At 37.2% G+C, this 21,509-nt stretch overlaps 1 protein-coding gene across 1 annotated transcript; it reads left to right on the top strand.

Moving 5' to 3' along the window:
* The first annotated feature begins 4,832 nt into the window (after positions 1-4,832).
* Positions 4,833-19,477, top strand: mpzl3 (myelin protein zero-like 3). The gene is made up of 6 exons (XM_058080764.2): positions 4,833-5,151; positions 6,096-6,262; positions 14,837-15,050; positions 15,326-15,482; positions 17,158-17,227; positions 17,365-19,477. The coding sequence occupies exons 1-6, from the start codon at positions 5,085-5,087 to the stop codon at positions 17,443-17,445; spliced, it is 756 nt and encodes a 251-aa protein (XP_057936747.2). The 5' UTR covers positions 4,833-5,084; the 3' UTR covers positions 17,446-19,477.
* Positions 19,478-21,509: the final 2,032 nt, after the last annotated feature.

Here is a 21,509-nt window from a genome sequence, read left to right as displayed (position 1 = left end):
ATATTCACCCTCGGGATTTATTCTTCCTCTGTCGTTTTGTCACCTACTTTATACCACCATCGCTTCTAGCACCCCCTAGTGGACCTTGCGGTATTACACCCAAACGCCAACAAACATAAATAAAAATAGTAGGGTGTCTTTTTTTTCTTTTACAACTGAATTAAATTTTTGTATGACATGAACTATTACTACTCTTAAATGCTCTAATCATTTTTATGCATTTAAACATTTTTTTAAAACCACTTTACCTTATCTTTTATGTACCTTACACCAACACTCCCACACGACTTAACATGCTTTTATCATATTCATCCATTATGTAAGAGAGCAATCTCTTTTCCGGCATGTATTATGCATCATTATCTTTATTACAATACCTGTAATTGTGTTCATTATGGCCTGCAGGACCTCCACTTGCTTACCTGAGAGCTTTATACTTCAGTGTTGTTTAATGCCGAGGCAGAATGGGGCTCTTCATGACTACCAATAAGTTACTAGTCAAATGTCAATATCTTTGTGTTTGTGTGTGTGTGTGTGTGTGTGTGTGTGTGTGTGTGCTTGTCAGCATATTTGTGCCCATTGATCAAAGTCTATCCCTCTGGGTACAAGTAAAGTTACTGTGTGACAAGACCGAGAGTGTGTGAACATGAGGGTTGGAGTTAATGGGGTCGACAATAAAGCCAGTATTTATCCAAACAAAACAATTTAGTCACGTGGTTTAGGAAAACCTTGTGCATAGATTAAACGAGAATGTGCATACAGTATTTAAAGGGAAACTGCACTTTTTTAAAATTTTGCCCAGCATTCACAATCCCTATATAAAACATGAACACATATTTATTTCTCTTTTCTGTGCATTATAACGCGAGAAAGCCGTTAATTTCACCTAGCTTACACTGCTCTCATTGGGATACACCTATTTCGACTATGAAGAACGTTGCATGGTTTGATATGCATACTGTGATCATGCATTAACACGTACATTGATACACATACTTATGCTAGTTCTGTAAATAATAACAGCAGTGACAACACTTACGATGTCCGCTCCCCTTGGGATGGCTGTATCTTCCAGCACAAGATCTGTGATCCAGTCCTTAGGTAAAAAAAATGCTGATGTCCGTTTGAATGACACTGAAACGGGCGGTCATTGAGGTGTCGTGTTAGTTACTATCACTGCACAGTGGAAAGAAATAATAATAATAATGATCATAACAACACGGGCTAGTGGTGCTGCCGTAATCCACACCAAGCTAAAACTCAGCTCTGAACCCCCCGATGTCACTTCCTGTCCTCCACGCAGCTATTATTTGGAGATTTATTTTGTAGATTGATTATTTGTGTTGCAACATTCACAAGCTTGAGTCGTCTTTGTCAGATTTGGTCCACTGCATTGTGTAATACAAGTATCAGGGTGACTATAGGGGTGCTATTTCATGTTTAGAGGGCTCTAATTATGTTATTTAGAAGGTCATAGACAGATATCCTATGCTCTAATTAAGGAAATATTTTATTTATAAATAAGGACTCGGGGCTGCACGGCGGTCGAGTGGTTAGCACGCAGACCTCACAGCTAGGAGACCAGGGTTCAATTCCACCCTCGGCTATCTCTGTGTGGAGTTTGCATGTTCTCCCCGTGCATGCGTGGGTTTTCTCCGGGTACTCCGGTTTCCTCCCACATTCCAAAAACATGCTAGGTTAATTAGCGACTCCAAATTGTCCATAGGTATGAATGTGAGTGTGAATGGTTGTTTGTCTATATGTGCACTGGGATTGGCTGGTAACTACTCCGGGGTGTACCCCGCCTCTCGGCCGAAGACAGCTGGGATAGGCTCCAGCACCCCCGTGACCCTTGTGAGGAAAAAGCGGTAGAAAATGAATGACGAATGACAATTTTTGGCAGTTTTCATGTATTTTAACTCATAATTGTTAAATATATGGACATTTTTGGCGCATTCTTTTCAACCAAAGTTGGTAACACGCCTGTGAATTTTGTCATTCATCCACGCTATTATATTCTCAGGGCACGGAATAAATCACAGATGCGCTGTTCAGGTTGTCGCCTGTCAGCGAAGCAGACTTTATCAGTTCATAGGTCAGTTCTGGTCTGTCTGAAGCCTTCTCTTGTTACGATTGATCCAATGCCCTGGGAACACTATTGATAACATGCTTGACAGTGGTGGTATTGTATTTTGTGGTTGAAAAATATAATAATTTGAAGATGGGGGGATTGCTTTTGTAGATGTAGTGGGCTCAACTAAACCACACCTGACCTTTTCTTTTCTACTCACAGGGTATAGATTGGTCCACTTATTTTCAAAAATACCTGTTGAGAGAGTTTGTGATCTTACCTCCAATCATAAAAGGATTGAACAAGCAGGTATCATTTAATGTCTTCCTGTTTAACACATTCGTTATTGGGGCAGTTTGATCCAAATTTGAGTGCACTGCCAACCAAAACTGTTAATTCTCTCCATAGTCAATCTGAAAAATGTTACCAAATACCCACATTGTTGGTGGATTTTAATTTTTTTTATTCAGAGGCAAAATTCATAATTCACTCAGTCACCGCTAGGTCCTGAAAACAGTTGCCACTCATACATTCTTCATATCTCAGTGCCGTCTACATTCCACACCTTCGATTGGGTTGTACCTGGCACAGATGTGTAAATTCCATCGCGCACTCACTTATGTGCGAGCACAGACGAAACACAAAAGCACGGGCTTGTCATCTCTCCTGGGGAGGGAGTGTTACACTGACAGGCTTACACACTCTTTCACACGCATAAAGAGAACATTTTTTTGGGATGGATTTATCAATAAAAAGCCTTCCTGGCTTGTTGTTTGGTGCACCATAGAACCTCATGTTTCTCAGAGTTCAGGCCATTCATCAGTGCATTCGCCGTTGAAAAGACCGATGGGGTTTAATTTCCAGGGTAATGGTTGTATACTGTACACTGTCTTCCTTCCAACAATTTCAATTCTTTGTCTGCTCTAGTGATGACATCTGAAGAGAAGGACTGCAGTAGCCAGAAAAAAAAACAGTCCTTGAAAGGAAAAAGGCTTTTGTTGCAACTGAGAAGATTTCAGCTGAAACCGACACCGACATACAGAGAGCTAGTGTATTCCCACACAATACACGGCAAATACAGTACTGTGTGTGTGTGTGTGTGTAAAGATGGAGCATAAAGAGGAGGAGCTCAAGCAGATTACTTGATATAATACATAAAGTAGTCACATATTGAAAGGAAAACATGATATGCAGTGTGGGAACGGTTACATAATATCTACACACAGTAAGATGCTGTGTCCTCATGTCAACCTATGAAAATATGATACTGCATATTAACATTTGTTGCAAAATGTGCCACTGATTTTGTGTCAAAAAAACTTTTTTTTAATTTTGATTCACATGAGCTTTATAGCTCCAGCTATAGCAGTGGGACTTATTATAATTAAGTGTATTACACTTGACTTGCACCATCATCATTTCATGTACCATAATATACTATAGTATATGCAACATGGCTGCCAGGACACTGCCGACTGATGTACCACACCAAGTAAAGACATAAATACACTTCAAAAGAAATGACCTATGGGAAAAGATAAAGCACCGCAGAACCAGAAAAAATGCTAAAAAAAACAAATACTTCAATCCATTAGAGACAATTACTGTAGTAAAGATGGGAGATCAGAGGCGAGGATAACTGGGCATGGCCATAAATAGCAAACTGGTACCATCAAGGCATCCAACATTTGGCATTAAAGAGAATGGAATGGGCGATAAGGGCGGGACTCGGGTCTCAGTGTAGGGACTCTGATACCGCTAATGGACCCTTTGCAAAATACACTTCATGTGTACATTGGTAGACTTGTACTTTTCAGGAACACTTTTGTCATTCTTTTAGTAACTTGCTGTTCAGTGTTTATGTACATTGGGGGGGGGGGGGGGGGGGTACTGCAGTACAGTTTGGTGTAGATTTGATACCAAGGAAATTCATGGCCAGTATAGCAATATTGATACTGATACTTTTTACTTGAAATTCTTTATGTTTATATATATATATATATATATATATATATATATATATATATATATATATATACGACTGCTACTGTAAATACAACATCAGACAATGCAGCAATATCAACACTTTATAATTTTAGAATTTAGATCTTTATAATTAAAATTATAATAATATATAATATAATATAATATAATATAATATAATATAATATAATATAATATAATATAATATAATATAATATAATATAATATAATATAATATAATATAATATATAATTACTTATATATATAATAATATAATATATAATCAAGCGGCATAGAAAATAGATAGATAGATAACACACTAGTACTTAAAAACAAAAATAAAGTCAGTCCTGGGTCTCAAAATGTATCTGCTGACTTTGTAAACAATACAGCAAATATGGGTTTTATACTATAACAACGTGAAAAATGTAACAAAATAAACAATGCAACAACAAACAGACATTCATGATACTCTAGTTGGTATCGACTCTAGCGATTTTGGGATCGACCCCCTGTGCAGCTTGTGTTGCAAACAATTCCAGCAGGGCTTTTGCAACAGCGGCCTCTAGCGGGCAACCTTGCTGAGCAAATAAACTAAGATTATTTGAACCTGAAAGAAACGTGCATTGATGCTAACGCATGCAATAAAATAGCGTGTGTTTTTAGCTAATGACACCAGCAGAAAAAGTAGATTGTGTCATTACTAATTAAACAAAACAAACCAAAAGAAGCAAGCCTTTTTGATCGTCAATAAGGTACATTTCTACACACATTAAGCCACTAAGAGCAATTTTAGTGACGTTAAACGGTCATATTTTATATCGCAACTATTTACTTCCGATGGCTTCTGCTGCACTTCCTGCTACACCTGTTTGTCAGGTAGTCACGCTGATACGCAACGGAGACTTTGAGTCACGACAAACGAGACAATGGGTGGACTTTTTCTACAACTTTGAAGTATTTATTTGCGTTTTTTTTAATTTTACATTTTGAGTCGACTCCAAGTGGGTGTTTTTTTTGAATCCCTAAAATGAGTCGAATGTTCCAAAGGAATTGCTCACTGGAGATCGTGTTGCTGTTCTTGCTGGCGTATTTCGGTGAGTAAACAGGCCATAGTTCGGCTTCCATTATGCAGTTTTAGCAGGCGTTTCACCCACGGATATCTAACTCATTAATACATTATATTACACTTTGGAAATGTTATCGAAAAACTTCCAAGGTGGATGGTTTGTACATTCGTTCATGTACTCCCACTCTTTCACAATACACAGTGTATAGTTCTGTATAACTACATTACAGTTTCTACAAACTAGGAAATAATATCTATATAAGCACAATATGTGTATCTTTATTTTCCTGTGAACCTACAAACATGTTGGAGCCTACGCCAGGGGTGTCAAAAAGGAATAACGTAAGGAGAAAAATAGGGATATTATTATATTAGGTGACAGGTGATAATAATTGTTGTTATTGTTTTTTTAACCAAAAATATCCAAAATGGTGCCCTGTGATTGGCTGGCGACCAGTCCGGGGTGCACGCCACATCTTGCCCCTTCATTTAAAAACTGCATTTTGTGTCCAATTGTGTTGTCTTGGCTAATATTTCAATTTGTTTTGTTTGATTTGAAATATTTAAGTGTGACAAACATACAAAAAAAAAGAAATCAGGAAAAAGGCAAACACTCTTTCATACCACGTTTGATCCGAAGTCCTTATCCCCCTCCCTTGGCTACTAAGTAATAAGAATAAAAATACTTACACCCAGCTGCTGTATGAACTATTATATTACAGTCAAATGGCTCTTATTGACATTTCACACTCCTGGTTGCTGTATCTTTAAATGGAACTGGTGTCCAGCTGTGATAGACTCCAGCTTCTGTCCCTTGACAGGATAAGTGGTTGAAAATGCTAGAAATGATTAAAATGGAAAAAGGAATGAACAATTACATAAGAATAGTTATGTTTCCATCTGAGCTTAACAAGGTCCAATTTTCACTCACTTCATTAAATTGCTCGACACCGCTGTGCTCCCTCTTTTCAGATCCTTCACTTGTCTCCTCCATCACTGTGAGTTCCCCGGCTGAGCTCCACGCATCCGCGGGAGACACCGTCACAATGTCCTGCACTTTCAGTTCTACCAGCCGACCCACCAGCAAGATGATTATCGACTGGTCGTACAGACCTCAGACTGGAGGGCCGCCAGAGACGGTGAGTGAAGATGACATATGTACATGCATTTTCACATAGTCAACAGATGAATGATCATACTGTTTTTGTTTTTTTTTTAAAGTTCCTCTTTATATGATCACTATCACACTGTCTTGTGGTTTTAACATGTGCCCCATATTTATACTTTAGTGACCAAACTGGGTACCTCGATTCATTTAGATATGCACTAGAGTAAGTGCTCCCCTTATAAATTGTGTGCAAAGCTTTAAAGAACCCAACAGACCCTGTCTTCATTCCAGTTTCATTGCATTTAACTACCATAATGGTAATGGTAATATTTCATTTGAACATGCGTCAGATTACAATTGAATGCATCACATAATCAGTTCCCAGTTCCACATGTCCAAAAGGAGTAGGAAGAAGCAAAGCTTATTAAATCCTACCCCTCCATCTCGTATTTTTACAATCAGTAACTGTTATATTTGTTCACTTCCTGCTTTCCATAATACAGTTATTTTTTTAATTTTAAAATTTTGTAATTTTTTGTCCCGTACCGAAATACTCGGTGATATGAGCATCCAATGCCATAATGGGTACCATAGTAAGTGTCAATATAGTGATATATATAGCACATCATGACTGGTTCAAGACTCTTCATCCTTGTATTTAGCTAATTTATTTTATTTATTAATTTATTTTATTAATTTTTATTAATTTTTTGGGTGTTTTTAAACATTTTTTTAATTTTTTTTATTTTTTGTCCCGTACCAAAGTACTCGGTGATATGAGCATCCAATGCCATAATGGGTACCATAGTAAGTGTCAATATAGTGATATATATAGCACATCATGACTGGTTCAAGACTCTTCATCCTTGTATTTAGCAAACATCAACTGCTTGTATTGTTTCTTGAATTGGCTCATCGTTGTGCATTGTTTGATTTCCTTACTCAATCCATTCCATAGTTTGATTCCACATATTGAAATGCTATGGCTAGCATAACGTAGTCCTAGCATAGAAGTGTTTCAAATGTACTTCTTCCCCGAGATCATATTTCTCCTCTCTTGTAGAGAAGTATTGGATGACATTTTAAATAAATTTTAATAAATGTGCAACAAGTAGGGGTCCTGCAATCGGCTGATCCTTACATATGAAACAGATTTTATCCACCTCGGCAAAGGTCTGAAAGTCAGCCACTGTCTCTTCTGCCTGACTGACAGCTAACAGTCGAGGTAAGCCTAAAGCTAAGGCTAGCGGAAGTAAAAAGTCTAAAAGTGCTGGAAACAGGAAGGTCATAGGTCACAGGAAGCTGTAACTTTTGGTCTCCATCTTAATCTTTAGCTGAGTTTAATTTGCCAGTCAAGGATGTACACCGCCTCTCGCGTTAAGTCAGCTGGGATAGGCTCCAGCACACCCCCGCAACCCTAATGAGAATAAGTGGCATCGAAGATGGATGGATGCATGGATGAGTTTACTTTTGGCCATTTGCATTCATTCTGTTGCCATTGGTTGATGACATAAAGTCAGGAAATGACATCACTGCGGGTCTGTTTGGTTGGCGCTACCATGATGTTTGAACCAAAGTCAATATGACACCACACAAACAAGTTCCTCTTTCAACAAGCATCAAGTTTGATGTTGGTTGAATTGAGTTAACTTTTTAAAATGAGTTTCTATTTTTAGATATCTGATCAAATAATGTGCTTCATCAGTGTCGGTCTTAATCTCAATCACATTTCAGCCCACCTTCTGTCTCTTTCAGAGGGTTCCCCAGAAACCTCACGTGAACGGCTGCCTAAATTCCGTTCCTCTACGGTGGTATTGTGGTCTTTTCCTAAATGCCATCCAAGTTTCCTCTCCAACCCATACGAGCACTCAATCCTCTTCCCATGTTCAATCAGTGTCGAGCCTCAGTTACCAGTCCGCTAAAAAGCACCACATAATTTAAGCAGTTCCATTTGGAGGTGAAGATGGCCATCAAATGCGGTTGTGTGTAATTGCATTTGGACCACTGGAATCCATACTGTGGTAGTTGCAACTCTATATGCCGTCATTTCCTATAGGAGCACTCAGAGCGAAGTGAAGGCTAATGTTTTGTGGCTCATCCAATATGAAGTACTGTTGGTTTAGTCATTAAGCCCAAGTTGCAAAGTGCGTAGGAAGAGAAGGAGAAGAAAAACACTAATTTGATTGTGATGTTAGCATGCACGAGCATGTGTTTCAAATCGACATGTCAAGATGTGAAGTGATTACGAAAAGGTGTGCCGGCATCAAATATGATTTTTTGCTCCAACACAACAATTTTTATTTAATTCATTGGTTTTCTGTCATTCTATTGGTCACGGGGGTTCTCAGCCTATTCCACCTGACTTTAGGCGAGAGATGGGGTATACCCTGAACTGGGCACACCTATAGAAAAACAACCTACTGGCAAGTATCAACACAGATGGACATTTAGTCTCCAATTAACCTAACAGGCACGATTTTGGAATATACACTAAAAAAATAAATGTTTAGCCTCAACAAAAAAAATCAACGCAACAGTTTCTATTAGTCTTTCTTAGTTATGACAACTTAATTTGAAATTGCTTTGACCCAACAAACAATATTGCATTGCACGAATTAAGCTTATTTTAAGTACTGCTTACTGAATAATTGTTGTCATAGGGACACGTTTTCAAGTTCGTAACTCAAAAAAATATGTTAAGCCAACTGACTTAATCATTTTATTCAAAGTAGTTTAATTTGTTGTCTACTTAATTATAGTAACAATGCACACGGCTTTTTAAGTAGCAGTACCTTGATGATAAATTTCCAAATATATAGTATATATGTAATGCAAAATTAAGTTCATGTAATAGCCGACATTATTATTTGAACATAACTTAAAAAATAAAGTTAGCAACTTAAAGTTGATCTAAATCAATTAATTACATTTTTTACATTGCATTTATGTATTAAATCAAGTGGTGTCAACAGATACTCTGAATTACTTTTTAGAGTGTAGGAGGAAACCAAAGTACCCATGAGCACAGGGAGAACATGCAAAGTCCACAGACTAAAATTCAAACCCGATCCAGCTATTAGGAAGGCTGCTTTGCTTAATTCATCCCAAATGCATAATGTGCAGCAGTCCGATATTGTCCATGGATCATTCCAAGTCTGGATGTTTCCAATTTCCATTTCCAAGCCAGTATTTACTCTCCATCCAATTTCATTAGCTGCGTTTGGCAGGTTTATATGTCTGCATGTTCCTGGTCGTATATCACAGCGGGCCAGACCATGAATAAGCATGTGAAAAGCTCCATCATAAGTACAATTTATTCAGCCAAAGCAATCGCAACCGCCACAGTGCTTCAGTGGCCTACATATTTAAATCCGGGCCCCGATGAGAATTAAATTGATTGATGACAGAAGGCAGCATTGATCAGTCAAATAACAATGATTGTTCATAGCAAACTGGAACAGTGACTATATGAATTCTGTTTGATGCTTGACAGTAAGCGTTATACTTGAGAATTATTGAAAGATATAAATAAGTTGTATATTATGAACCGGCATGCTTGCTTCCCCATGAACTAAAAAAAAAAAGAATAAATAATAGACGGCAAAAGGATGTGTACCATGGCCACAATTAGTCTATAAACACGGTTGTAAAAGCATAAAGCCCTTTTCAGTATCAGTAGTTGTTCAGACCCTGTTATTGTGTTTGATTTCTTTGTCTCAGCTTTTACAGGAGTCGTTTACAACTGTTGACACTGCTGGCATTGTGCCCCGTTTGCAAACATTTACTATTTTTGGCTGCAACTGCGACTTTTGTTGAGATGCTGTGACATGACCGATTTGTTGCATCAACCATCATTTTTTTTGTAAAACCTTTTAAAACTTTTTACAATGTTAACATGTAAAAATTCAGATTTATTTGTATTCATTAGTTTCATAAGAAACTATGGCAGTTCTAAGCTATGGGGTTGGACCCCTGGGAGGGGGGCTTTGGTGAGAGCCAATGAACTAAGCCTGTCATGATAATCAATAAATCGATTCATGGAATGATAAATAAAAATGATGTCAGTAATTTTGCCGGCCATTTTCTTTAGAAAGACTCAATTTTATTTATTCTTGTGTGTAGTTTTTATTGGAGTCTATTTTTTTAAAATATTTTTTGGTTATGTAGATTTTATTTTTATTGTTTTTTAAGTCTTTTTTTTGTTTGTTTCAATTATTTTATTTTAAATTCCCTTCATATTCCAACTGGGATGTTAAGTAAGCTTGAGAAATTAACTTTTATTGCTTTTGATTTGTTGGTTTCACATTATTATGCCATATAATTAGTAATTTTGCCGGCCATTTTCTTTAGAAAGACTCGATTTTATTTATTCTTGTGTGTAGTTTGTATTGGAGTCTATTTTTTTTTAAATATTTTTTGGTTATGTAGATTTTATTTTTATTGTTTTTTAAGTCTTTTTTTTTTGTTTGTTTCAATTATTTTATTTTAAATTCCCTTCATATTCCAACTGGGATGTTAAGTAAGCTTGAGAAATTAACTTTTATTGCTTTTGATTCGTTTGTTTCACATTATTATGCCATATAATTAGTAATTTTGCCGGCCATTTTCTTTAGAAAGACTCAATTTTATTTATTCTTGTGTGTAGTTTTTATTGGAGTCTATTTTTTTAAATATTTTTTGGTTATGTAGATTTTATTTTCATTGTTTTTTAAGTCTTTTTTTTTGTTTGTTTGAATTATTTTATTTTAAATTCCCTTCATATTCCAACTGGATGTTAAGTAAGCTTGAGAAATTAACTTTTATTGCTTTTGATTCGTTTGTTTCACATTATTATGCCATATAATTAGTAATTTTGCCGGCCATTTTCTTTAGAAAGACTCGATTTTATTTATTCTTGTGTGTAGTTTTTATTGGAGTCTATTTTTTTAAATATTTTTTGGTTATGTAGATTTTATTTTTATTGTTTTTTAAGTCTTTTTTTTTTGTTTGTTTCAATTATTTTATTTTAAATTCCCTTCATATTCCAACTGGGATGTTAAGTAAGCTTGAGAAATTAACTTTTATTGCTTTTGATTTGTTGGTTTCACATTATTATGCCATATAATTAGTAATTTTGCCGGCCATTTTCTTTAGAAAGACTCGATTTTATTTATTCTTGTGTGTAGTTTTTATTGGAGTCTATTTTTTTAAATATTTTTTGGTTATGTAGATTTTATTTTTATTGTTTTTTAAGTCTTTTTTTTTGTTTGTTTCAATTATTTTATTTTAAATTCCCTTCATATTCCAACTGGGATGTTAAGTAAGCTTGAGAAATTAACTTTTATTGCTTTTGATTCGTTTGTTTCACATTATGCCATATAATTAATGAAAAAATGTTGTCGATAATATGAATTATCGACAATTTGTTTATCATAACAGCTAGCCTACTTGCTAGATGTCTAGCTCGTGGCCGTCTCAAGTCCCTGCGGCATAAGAGTTAAGCAATATGTTGTAAACAATGACTAAGGAGTGTAAAGGTGACTGTCGGCTTTGTATTTAATATCTACAGGATTTGGTCATAATCTTGAAGGATTCCAACCCCGAAATGCAACACAGCTTCTGTGACTGCCTGTGATAGAAACGATAGAAAACGTACGCGATTTACACAGAGCCACTTCATCTTGAAAATCAGAATACAATACTTTATGCCTGATTTGTTTAACTCAAGTAGTCTAATCTATTTAATTTGCGGAGCATTGCATTTGCAAGTTGTTAATGGGATGAGTACTTGCACAGCATCCTGCCAGCTGACTTCCCCCTTTTAATGTTTTTCAGCAGCCAATATTCATAATGTACGGTAATGCCCGTTAAAACTCTTGGCATGGCTATCATTATTCAACCCTAAGATTATGTCCTCTTTGCATTTAAAGACATATTTTTCTTATTCCTACAGTGAAATGAGAGGAACTGTATGAATTGGTTGGATTGGAAAATGTATCCAAGTTTTTTCTGAAGAAGAAGAAATCAATAAACTTCTGTCTGATTTGCTTTGAGAGTACAGATGATGGCCTGTAGAAGTGGATCTTATGTGTCAAATAATCTAAAAGCTTCTGGATGATTTAATGTTTACCATCTAACGCTGTTTGCTGCCGGTTGGTCAGAACACAACCTGACCGGTTACGTGACTTGAATGTAAATCAGTTATACGGATGACTTAATGATGGATTTTCTCATTTGGTTTATGAAGATATTCTAACCACAGGTGACAGTTTGTCATAAAAAAAAAAACAAACTATGTGGCATGTACTATATGATGATAGGTACAAAGTAAATAAAAGCAGTAGAGGATGGCTGCGCGCACTCGGTTTTACAATTTTTTTCCAACATGAGTTCTACTGACATGAATCCGATCCAGACTTCCTTATATGCAGACTGCAGATTGCCTCCAATCAGTAAACGCGGACCTACGCATCCAGAAGTCCTCGGGAGGGCTTGGGAGTGTGACCAATCACAGCAGAGTGGGCGTACCTCGAGGAGGGCCAGGAGTGGAGTAAATTAAATAGACCGTTCGGATTGGAAGCAGTCCATCGAAACACTGCAGAAAGAGGTGCAGAATCTGGAAGATCTAGAAAGCTTTCTGCGTGGGTTATCATCTGTGATTACTCCATAGGAGTCTGCAACTCGATCAAAACGCCGACAAGGTCATTGTAACCATTGCAGCTGAAAGTTTTCCGTTTTTGCCCTACCACGGACCGGTACCAGTAGCTGAGGACCTCTACCTTCGAAAACCGTGGTATTGTGTAACTAAATGTGATCCAAAATGGCTGAACAAACAAACAACGCTATCAACATACAAAAGGGTAAAATACAAGAGTTACGTGTGATATTGTACGATAACCACGACACCGAACGAGAACCTTGGCTAAATTTAGGGGAACATTTTTGTCGAGATTTGACTGGCATTGATATTAAAGCATTTTGATTCATTTTTGCAGGTACGTGCAAAGTTTTGACATGAAACTTGAAAAACTTGCTTTTTACATTGACATTTTGACATATTTAGACCCCAACAATGATTTGAGTTCCGAACTTTCGTACCAAGAGTACCTTTTACAGTTTAAGTGTATTATTAGTTCTCCATATATTTTCTTGGCCAACCAGATTTGTATCAATATTTCTCAGACTGAACGTTGGGCTTGCCTCACTGTGCCTGCCACCCCCCCCCCCCCCATCTGTCTCACCACCTGTCGCCAGACTCTTCATTTTCTTTCAAAAGTGATTTTCTTTCATTTACAGTGATTAGTTTTCCTTTGGTTTATGAAACAGATTATCCTTAACCTGGATTTACTGTAGATAATTCTTCCTAAGAAGTTCATATTAATAAATCACACAATTTTAAAATATTATATCTCTGTCTATGCGGGATCAAAAGCAGCTGTGCCAGATCTGAGCCTCAATGAGCATTTTGTAGCAGCTTAAATTTAACATGAAAAAATCCTATTAAACACTTGTTGAATATGAATAATGAATATTTCTCTGGGACGATCATCCAGAGAAATTTCTGGATCCAGATATTACATTTTTAGTCGTGGACATATTCTTCCACTTGGTCCCATGAGTGCAATTCTAGTCGGATTCCTGTGATGAGGAACATAGTTCCGGTTACTTGGTGGGGTCACTTTAGTAGAATTTGTCTTCTCAAAACAACATTCTTTCAAAAGAGTAACATGCGTGGATGAGCTTGTGGAACACATACACAACAATGGACAAGCAGCAGTGCACAGTAATATAACGGGAGAGAAAGTAATGCATTTTTGTGATGCAAATGAATTACTCTTTTGAATGCATATCGTTCTGAGAAGCCAAACTCTACTAAAGTGGCCCCACCAACTAACCTCGTCACCGAAATGCAACCACAACTGAGCTTACGGAATGAAGTGGAGGGGGGGTAAATAGCCTGGTGTTGCTATGGTAATGAGAGATGCTATTCTTCAGATTTAGCTGATATTCTTTGGCAGAATTAACATACACAGGTCAGGCAAAATGATCTGTCATATTTTTAGGTTAAATAAAAGGCAAGTAAAGTAAAAAAGGAAAAAAAGTTTTTTTTCAAAAAGTACATATAATGCGAGTTTTTTCATTTTTTCCGTTTTGCTTTGTTTCTTTATGATGCCATTGTTGTTCGTTTCTTTTTCAGTTGCTGCCATGAATTGGACTGGTGAGCATCGCGCTTTCATTGCAGAAACGTTTATCAAAACAAACGAATCTGTAACTGCAACAAAACGAGTGTTACGTTTGCGCTTCAATCTCGGTAGACATGATCTCGTACCAGCTCGAAACATCTTGTTATGGTTTACCAACCTTAGTGGTACTGGCTCTGCATTGAAACCAAAATCAACCAAATTTTTAAAACATAATGAAACAGAATGGCATTATATGTACTTTTCGAAAATAAAAACACTTTTTTGTTTCTTTACTTTATTTGCGTTTTATTTAACCTACTAATGTGTCAGATCATTTTGCCTAACCCTGTACATTTTCATATTTATACTAATCTCTGTGGTCTACTTTGTGAGTCGTATTAGTAGTAATCGTATTTTTACCTCTCCTTTTCTGCCCTCTTCAGTTCTTCCACTTCTCTTCACGTGCCTTCCCTCCTGTGGAGGGTCAGTTCAGTGGGCGTATTCAGTGGCGAGGAAGCCCAGCCAGGGGCGACGCCTCCATTTCGCTGGTCAACTCTACAGTGAATGATAATGGAACCTACACGTGCTCAGTCAGAAACCCCCCTGACGTCCACGGAACTCCAAACTCTCACACCGTACTCACTGTCACACCAAAGGGTAAGGAGCTTTATCCAACAAAATGATTCGTTTTTCACAAAATGAATTTTAATTAACTTGAAGGTGGATGTATTTACAGTCCTCATTTTAAATTGTAAAGTGTAAGCTTAATGTTCCATTGCTCGTTAGCAACATGGTAACTATATTTGACACACACATTTTGCCTTCTAAGATCATTTCATAGTTTCTGACCATACTGGCAAAGATCAAGCAAAAGTACTTGATGTGTTATGTATTTAAGGACTTCAAATCTTCCTCCTCCTCCTCCTCTTCAGCACCCAGCATTCGCTTCTCAGATGTTGCCGTCCTCCTGTTTCTCGTCCTCATCCCTTCCACTATCCTTACCTTGGTTCTGATTGGACGAATGTTTTACCCCAAGAGACAGCACAGCCAATCTAAGGGCTACAGATCAGCCATAGAGGTCACAGAAGGGTGAGTGGATTTGTTCAGCCAATCACTGGAGTGAGTCTCCTGGGGGTTTATCCCAGCGTTGGTTAGCATGGATGCGCCTCTCAACTGCTAATTTTGCAAAGGTTAAGGAATCCTTTTAAGGTTGAGGTTGGTATGGACTTTTGAACATATTTCCTTGGTTAATCTGTAAAACTTAACGGCCAATTAAAAACAACTAAGAATAAGTGATAGGCTCCAGCATACCTGTGACTCTTGTGAGGACAAGCAAAAAATCAATGGCTGTTTCAGAGGGCGGAAAATACAAACAATTAAATGATAATACATTTCTTTCACAAACTAAAAGCGCAGAAGAGAGCGGACAGGCAGTGGAAGACCGACCCTCCAGATGAAACCTTTTCACATTCAAATGCACAAGCTGAGTGGAACTGCAGCATACTAATTTTTTGTTGAGAAATGAGAGCATGTCGTGAAAGAACGAGTCAAGAAACAGTGCTTTCAGTAGCTGGACACATATTTTTAGAACAACTAACTGTCCTGAGGTTCCTTACGCCACTCACTGTTCACTGGTCTATGCTGTAATTAAACACATTAGTACAATATTTAAAACAGAATCCCTTAATTCTGATTAAGGAGTTGAGTAAGGAAGTCAATGCACAACGATGAGCCAATTCAAGAAACAATACAAGCAGTTGATGTTTGCTAAATACAAGGATGAAGAGTCTTGAACCAGTCATGATGTGCTATATATATCACTATATTGACACTTACCATGGTACCCATTATGGCATTGGATGCTCATATCACCTCCTACTTCGGTATGTGATTAAAATTTAATTTAATTTAATTTAATTTAATTTAATTTAATTTAATTTAATTTAATTTAATTTAATTTAATTTAATTTAATTTAATTTAATTTAATTTAATTTAATTTAATTTAATTTAATTTAACAAAAAAATATATTAGGAAAGCAGGAAGTGAACAAATGTAACAGTTACTGATTGTAAAAGTACCAGATGGACGGGTAGGATTTAATGAGCTTTGCTTCTTCCTACTCCTTTTGGACATGTAGAACTGGGAACTGATTATGGGATGCACTCAATTGTAATCTGATGCATGTTCAAATGAAATAAAACCATTACCATTACCATTACCATTAATTGTTCTGTACTTTCTTCTCTATGTACTTGGCGTTAGCATTATTACAGTTGCTGGATCCACTACAGAACGTTCAGAACATGGCTAACACATTCATGTCCTAGTTTTGATTTGTTCCGCAGTCCGTTTGACTAACATCATTTGTAAACAATGATGCAAGGCCTAAACAACTGATTTCCAAAGATTCACTACTGGTTCAGCACCAGGACACATCATAGAATCCTAAACAGAGGGAGACGTCCTGTCAGTCATGCTGCCGTTTTGTCTTTGTGGGGGAAGTCAATTACATAAAAATGCTTTGCTCTTTTTTAAAACTTTATTCTGACTTTCAAATCAGATCAATTGTAACACCAGATATGTAACACTAACTCATAAACATGTCACTAGTCCTCCTCGGAACGACACTTGGTTGTGACTAGACGACAGTGAGGTGAATTCAATTATCACAACCTCTTCATTATGCGCGTATGTGTGGTCTAAATTAACATTTTTTTGTAATTACTATGGCGCCTCACTCTTGACCCTTCTGCATTCATCAGTGAGGAGCATGACATCCAGCCAGTGGGGGGCTACGCCCCGGGGGGCACATGCTGTGACCTATGTCTGACGGTATAGTATACACCTGTCCATTATACTACATTATGAATAACTTAAGGGAATATTTCTCTTCAGATTTCAGAGTTAGTTTAGTTTTTACTTTTTGTTTTGTAGGTATGCGTCTCACGTCATGTTGTCTTTGTGTCCAGGACTCCGAGAGCGAGTACGAGTACAGCGCCGTGAAAAAGGATCCGTCCGTTCATGAAGGTTATGCTGAGTCTCAGTGCTAGAGGTTCTTACTGGCTCTCTGGTTTCACCTGCTGGTGGTCGTACTGAATGGAAATCAATGCACAATTAATATACGTGTCAACCCTTCAGGTCAGGTTGGTGGAGATCTCTATGTAATATTGTGAAGGAAATAGATTTATTTTGTCTAATTTATTGCCCGATGCCTTATTTTGTTTATTTTGGTTATACAGTAATAAAAATACTGAATGTCATTTGAGATCCTGTACTTAGTGTATATAATGTTGCAAAAAGATTTGCATTGCACAAATTTTCTTGTCAAATTTGTAAAAATATATATATTTTAGAAATGTATTTGCTTTTGTTAATTTTGACATGACATCTAACCAATATATTTAAGACAATGCATGGATCTTATGTCTCGTGGGAAAGCTGATGGCATACAGCCACAATTTCCTCCTGTTTAAACTATTCATGAACGGAGCTCTTTTAATATTCATGATTGTTCTTGAATATTTCTTTAAAAACACCAAGTACAGGCTGGGATCTTTGCTGCTTATGTCGCACGTTAGCGCAACATCTGTCTTATCAATGCAACGGTGGGATTTGAGAGTAATGAAGAGACCTAACAAAAGCCTGCAGGAAAAAAAAGAAACATTGAAAAAGCAATAAGTCCTTATTCTGTCTTGTTTATTTTACATTTCTTATCGGGCTTGTTCTCAGCTCTTAAGGCTTTAATAATTCAAAAGTTGCTGCGCTATTATCATTCCTGCATCATTGTGAAATACCATGGCAACAGCTTACTCATGCCAGAAATTATTTTAAAAACTAGAAATGTTAAAGTGTCGCTAACCTCTGGCCCGATTTGGTGATGTAGGCGGGTCTGTGCACGTGCAGAGGTGTGGCCTATTTGCATATTTTCCCATCATTTATTTTTAGATTTTAAAATTTTCAGTCCATCCATTTTCTGTACCGCTTATCCTCACAAGGGTTGTGGGTATGCTGGAGCCTATGCCAGCTGTCTAGTACACCTTGGACTGGTGGCCAGCCAATCACAGGGCACATCTAGACAAACAACCATTCACACTCACATTCATACCTATGGACAATTTGGAGTCTCCAATTAACTTAGCATGTTTTTGGAATGTGGGTGGAAACCGGAGTACCCGGAGAAAACCCACGCATGCACGGGAAGAACATGCAAACTCCACACAGAGCGAGGAATCGAACCTAAATCAGCCCAAATTAAGATTTTACTGGTGCTAAGTGCAGTCTGATAACCATCAGATCAATGTCATTAAAGGCCTCGTCTCCGTCAACGCCACCAAATTTCCTGTTTGGAATTTGCACGACGAGAGCACCAAACATGGGACATTGAAAGGTTTATTCTCTGATGAGGAAAAAGAATGTAGCCTTGATTGTCCAGATGGCGTCCAACATTACCCATGAGATCCCATCTCAGATCCCATCTGAGATGTTTTCCACACAGCACTTTTTCCTTTAATGGAATAATGGATTGTGCAGGGGCGTCAAACGGCATCTGCTAATTTGGCGATATGACAAGAGGCATCCCTCAAGACCCTCATCTGTGTGGTAATTACTGGGTTTTTTACAGGACAATGTCGTCCATGAAGCCACCTGAGGCAGCAATCCCACTTGCCTCCGTGAAACACTGGCATCAAACATTCCATGTTTCCACTCCAAACATGTTTAATAACGAGAATTTGTGTTGAAGACCAATGTAGAAAAATAACAATGTTTGAGTTGGATTCAATCTACATATTAAATTACACATTTAACAGACTTTCCAAGGATTTAGTTTTACTCTTGAACAGGATGAGACTGAACCACAATAAAAATGTGTTATTGTTATGCACTGTGCCGCCATCCTCCATAGTCACAGCATTTTTTTCAACATGTCGCACCCTGCTACTTTGGCATTGTTAAAAGTCGTTACAGAAAGTAGGACAAATGTGAAAGCATACACTGTACAGTACGTGTATATAAATATATAAATATATAAACCTCCAACCCAGAAAGGAATTTAGCTGTTTGCTAATGAGGGTAAAAATGGGTGCAATGTAAACAGTTACATTGTGAAAAGGTTGCTGTTCTACTTTTACCACTTTGTTTCATGGTGTGTGTGTATGTGTGTGTGTGTGTGTGTGTATAGATATACTGTAGTATATGACATAAAAATGAATCCAGCATTTAAATATATATTTTTTTCCAATATGTTTAAAATGTTTCAAACTGGGTCAGTCCAATCTGCTTTGTCTATTTCACCAGCCTGAGGAAAAAAAATCTGTCTTAGTCAGAGTTAGTTTATTTCAAACATGCTTAACAAATATACAAGAGCGAGTAGGAAAAGCAAATCTTACTTAATCCTACCTTTAATATCTTTAATGTTTACACAATATCATAATAGACAGATTAGTAAATAACATTAGTGATGAATAAATGAATGCATTCATGTTCAGCATCATGAGTATTACATAAATAAATACATGTAGGAGTTTGTGCTAACAGCCAGAAAAATATAATACGATACTAGACTACTGTACTGACTACTGTACTATATATAATCACATAATTGATTAAATACTGAATGAATTAAATGTAGATAGAGTTACATTACATGGCTTTGGGGGGGTCCAAATTTGCGGCTTGCTGCTTTTTTTTTTATTGACCTGCAATCTCAGACATCCCGATTCCAGACCACCAGACCTCTTCCACTTCCACCAGAAGGACACCAAGGCTTTTCCAGGCCAGTTGTGAGACATAAACCTTCCAGCATGTCCTAGATCTGTCCCAGGGCCTTCTCCCGGCCGGGCATTCCCGGAACACCTCACCGGGGAGGCATCCGAATCAACCAATCAGAGGACGGAAAAATGCTGATGTTACTGTGGGCCTGCTAGCTGGCCTTGTGACGTTAATGTGAAGTCTCAGTGGATAAAGAAAGCGCCCCATTGCTAATAATTGTGTGTACCATGTAGCATGTTTTTGGAATGTGGGAGGAAACCCATGCATGCACGGGGAGAATATGCAAACTCCACACAGAGATGCCCAAGGGTGGAATTGAACCCTGGTCTCCTAAATGTGAGGTCTGCGTCTAAACACTCGGCCGCCGTGCAGCCCCACTGTAATTATATCCCTTATAGTCATTTTCTGCTTTTTGGAAATGTCTAATATTGAGGTCATTGTGGTAATATAATCACATGCCTGTTGAATATAAAGCAGGGGTCTCAAACTCAATTTACCTGGGGGCCACTGGAGCTAGGGTCTGGGCAAGGCTGGGCCGCATCAGGTTTTCCAAAAAAAAAAACAAAAAAAACGCATTTATTAAAAACAAACTTTTTCAGTGCTTTGGTTCCGATTTTCTACAATAAAAGCTCTGATAAAACATTCCACTGTTCTCAAATATCTTCATTTTTATTTTTCTACACAAAATAAGATGAAAAATAAATAAACAAATTAAGAATAAAGAAAATCAATCAGTAATAAATAAATATAATAATAATAATAATAAAATGGCATATAATAAAAACTTAAGAAACCACATATAGTTGGTGGGTAGACAAATGATTTTTTTCAGATTAAAATGAACAAAGCATTATTAGAGCCCTGTAGACATGACAAAACACGACTATAGTCACATTTATACTCTTTTTATTTACAACATATTGCGCAACTGCAGGGTCTTGAGACACATGCTAACTCGCAAACTAGAGAGCTAGCGACCTAAACGGTAGCCTTCAAGTTATTTCCTTTAAACTTAAATAGCCAATAACTTACCACTTCCACACGGATAGAGAGGATAACTATTAACAGTTATTTAACCTTTAACATGAACATGAATCAAACGTAATAATTTTTTCTGGGTACATGATACCATACAGCATCCATATCAAACTTGCGCGGGCCGCACTAACATTCATATCAAGGCGGGGGCCTCAAACTACTGTTCTGCGGGCCACATTTGGCCCGCGGGCCGCGTGTTTGAGACCCCTGATGTAAAGTTTTCCCAATATAAAGACAAACGGCTAAATAATTAGATGATCATTTCAATAATGTACAGGACATTTTCATCCTTGCCAACCCAAAGTAA

The sequence above is a fragment of the Doryrhamphus excisus genome, linkage group LG8 (genome assembly GCF_037039965.1).
Source record: "Doryrhamphus excisus strain RoL-2023G ecotype Guam linkage group LG8, RoL_Dexc_Guam_v1.1, whole genome shotgun sequence".
Lineage (NCBI taxonomy): Eukaryota > Metazoa > Chordata > Actinopteri > Syngnathiformes > Syngnathidae > Doryrhamphus > Doryrhamphus excisus.
This window is presented reverse-complemented; position numbering and strand designations above follow the sequence as displayed.